This window comes from Uloborus diversus, chromosome 8 (genome assembly GCF_026930045.1).
Source record: "Uloborus diversus isolate 005 chromosome 8, Udiv.v.3.1, whole genome shotgun sequence".
Lineage (NCBI taxonomy): Eukaryota > Metazoa > Arthropoda > Arachnida > Araneae > Uloboridae > Uloborus > Uloborus diversus.
The window spans coordinates 6,499,777-6,503,343 of record NC_072738.1 but is presented as its reverse complement, the minus strand read 5'-3'; the positions used below and the strand labels follow the sequence as shown (position 1 = coordinate 6,503,343).

Here is a 3,567-nt window from a genome sequence, read left to right as displayed (position 1 = left end):
CTACCTTGATCTACATAGCATAAACTATACATAAAGATACATTAAAAAAGAACATTTCTCATACACAAAGAATTTGGTTCTCTTGTTCGTTACTACATTTGGAATGAAGTTTCACTTCACATCATGCAACACAAAAATGTGTTTCTTTTGCTAAACTACTCCAGTAATAATTGTTCTTTCCTCTAAGTAAAACGAGCAAAACACTAAAATATTATTTAGAGTCCTACACTAATATTTCACAGGAATGTCATCGTCTTTTAGTTTATGAATTTATGCAGGTTCTGTAGCATAACCTGAGACAAACTGCGTTTGAAAAACTTACGCAGAGGATTGTCACCATTATTTTTAAATTTTAGAAATGACATATCAGGTAATACATTTGGAAAGTGCTTTTTAATCTCGTCTTAAATAATATTTACAAGAGCGGCACAGGTGCAAGAATTCAGCTTTGAGGATATTTCCAACGCTTTTAAGTAACATATTTTCCAGAACAGTTTCTCGTTTATCTTGTCAAACTTTCAAATTGCAAAACCGTATTAGTACCAGAAGAACCTTTGCTAAATATCAACAAGAGAGTGTTCATGAGAAATCGATGTTTTAAGTGCTGTGAGACGATGCTTTGGAATAATGTTCACAACAGTAATGATCAACAATGGTCAGTATCCATTCTCATAGGTCTCACATAAACAGTGGAATATTGTTCACAATGCATGCAATATACCGACAGCCCGGCTATTCCATCCAGAAACTGCAGTTTCATCCTTGTTTTGGGTTTTCCGTCTCGAATAGGGAATAACCGAGTTAGAGGCAGATACTGTCCAACCACGGATTGTATGGAATTTTCAAACGTCCAGATGAGACGAATCTATATGAATGAGGGAGAAAAGTAAAAATTTGATGCATGTATTCCGCTTATTTGAATGAGACTCTGAGTCTGCAAAAGCTGACATCGCTAAAAATAATAGATTTGTTCATTTCCGGCTGTAAAACGGATGTTTGTCTTCCCATACAATCCGTGGTCAAACAGTATGTCATCCCATTGAAGCTGAGAGTGCCAAATGCTGTCTCTGATTGGGACAACCGGACTGTCGGTATATTACATATAGTTCTGCTCTAGCTTACAGGAGGCGACTGATTGCTTAATACTGTTCACAATAGTTTGGGTTTTGTCAGCATTCATTCTCATATGTCTCGCATGAGCAAAAGCATCAGGAAATACCTCTGAACACACGAATTATGGTGATTCACGAGTGTGAGTTTTCAAATGCGTTTTCAGCTGTCCAGACTGAGAAAATTTTCTAGGACACAGCTCACAAGCGTACGGTCTCTCCTTCGTATGGGTTCTCATGTGTAATCTCTTGCCAGTAGACGAAGAGAAGGCTTTGTTACACAACTCGCAGGAAAACGGTTTTTCACCGGTGTGTATTACATTGTGCCTCTTCAGCTGCTGAATACGAGAAAATCTCTTTGGACACAACTCGCAAGGGTACGGTTTCTCCCCAGTATGGGATCTAATATGTTCCTTTAGCGATGAAGAAGTATAATACGCTGCTGGACAGTACTCACAGATAAAGGTTTTCTTGCCGTTATGGATCCTCATATGTGTTTTCAAATCTCTCAAATGAGCACACGATTTCGAACAAAGTTCGCAAGAGAATGGTTTTTCATTGCTATGGACACTCAAGTGAGTTTTTAGACTTCCAGAGTGAGCAAACTTCCTCGAGCATATTTTACAAGTATGAGGTTGAGCACCAGTATGGCGTTTTTTATGCTCTCTCAGGTGTCCCAAAGTAGTAAACGAATTTGAACAATATTCGCAAGAATAAGGCTTTTCTCCTGTATGGATTCTTATGTGAATTTTCAGCGATGCGAACTGAGAAAAGGCTTTGAAACAAAAATCGCAACAATAAGGCCTTTCTCCTGTATGGACTCTCGAGTGTGATTTCAGTTGGCCTAACTGAGAAAAGGCTTTTGAACAGTCATTGCAAGAATAAGGTCTTTCACTGGTGTGGATTCTCCTGTGCACTTTTAGATTTCCCTTTCGAGAAAACGACTTCGAACAAATTTCGCAAGTGAAAGGTTTTTCACCAGATTGGATTTTCTTATGTTCGCTTCGGGCTGGTGATTTAAAAAGTGCATTTGAGCCGCTTTCAGAAGAAGGTTTTTCGCCATCTGGAATTCTCTCATGTACGCTTAGATCTTCTAATTCCGTAAGTGTATTTGAGTAATTTTCAGAAGAATTAGGATCTACGCCAGCTGGAATTCCTTTATGTTCGCTCAGACCTGATAATTCAGAAAGTGTATTTGAGCAATTTTCAGAAGAACTAGGATCTTCGTCAGCTGGAATTCTCTCATGTTCGCTTAGATCTTCTAATTCCGAAAGTGTATTTGAGTAATTTTCAGAAGAATTAGGATCTACGCCAGCTCGAATTCCCTTATGTTCGCTCAGATCTGTTAATTCAGAAAGTGCATTTGAGCAATTTTCAGAAGAACTAGGATCTTCGTCAGCTGGAATTCTCTTATTTTCGCTCAGATCTGCTAATTCAGAAAGTGTATTTGAGCAACTTTCAGAAGGCTGTCCACAAATATGAATTGTCATTTGGGTTTCCATGTTTTCTGAAAACGAAAAAAACTTCAAAATACAAATTACTGTTGGGTTATAAATGGTTCCATATCGCCGAAGAGAGAGTTGTCAATACCCAATGCATTCGAAAAGTTATACACGTGTTACGAAAAATTTAGCCTTTTTCTTTTCTATGCGCATTTACTAGATTTGCTGTTTTGTGTCAGTCTTAATCCAGAATTGTACATCAGATGATTTTATGGTTCATATTTGAAATATAGCACGCTGTATATTGGTAGCATTTATTGAAAGATTTGATTCATTGAAACCTTGTAGATGAATATATATGACAGTATGTAATAACGTGGAGTTGGATCTCCGACATCACTTAGTCCTGAAAGAAAACGAAACACTCTTAACAATTTATCCACAAAGCGAACAACGAAAACAAGTTAAGTGATCAATCGATAAAAAAATTTAAGTCAAAAGCAGTCATAAAAATTTGATAAAGTGCTGTTTTCACAATAAAATGAACGCTAACTTCGAAACTCTCTAAAATGCCTATTCTTATTTTCCGCTACACTCTTTTTTTTTTTTTTTTGAAATACAAAATTCGATGATTTATCTTTCCAACCATTAATTTCTTAATTTAGTCTCTTTTTTTTTCTTTGTCAAAAAAAAAAAAAAAAAAAAAAAAAAAAGACTAACAAAATAATCACGTCAGTTTTGATATTTTTATTTCTTTTACCAAAATAATAATTCATTTAAAATTCTAAAGTTGTTGCATGATGATAACTGTAATAAATAAACCAAATAGAAACAGTTAAACTTAGAGCTGTTGCTTCGAGCTAATTAAAATAACCCGCTTTTTCTGTGTATTTTTTGAAAAAACAGCCAAAAAGTGAATTGTGTTTCTTTTCCGCCGATAGCGGTGAAAACAATCTTCGAAGCTATGCCTTGCTTAAGAAGTTTTAGAAATTCTGTTGGAAATAAAGGCATACCCA

The 3,567-nt window shown here is 35.9% G+C and overlaps 1 protein-coding gene across 1 annotated transcript; it reads right to left on the bottom strand.

Moving 5' to 3' along the window:
- Window positions 1-495: 495 nt before the first annotated feature.
- On the bottom strand, window positions 496-2,835 carry LOC129227489 (zinc finger protein 664-like). The gene has a single exon (XM_054862062.1). The coding sequence runs from the start codon at window positions 2,609-2,611 to the stop codon at window positions 1,235-1,237; it is 1,377 nt and encodes a 458-aa protein (XP_054718037.1). The 5' UTR covers window positions 2,612-2,835; the 3' UTR covers window positions 496-1,234.
- Between the last annotated feature and the right edge of the window lie 732 nt (window positions 2,836-3,567).

What these genes read in the sequence shown, in the direction of transcription:
- LOC129227489 (XM_054862062.1), bottom strand. Translation starts at nt 2,611, where the DNA reads ATGGAAACCCAAATGACAATTCATATTTGTGGACAGCCTTCTGAAAGT.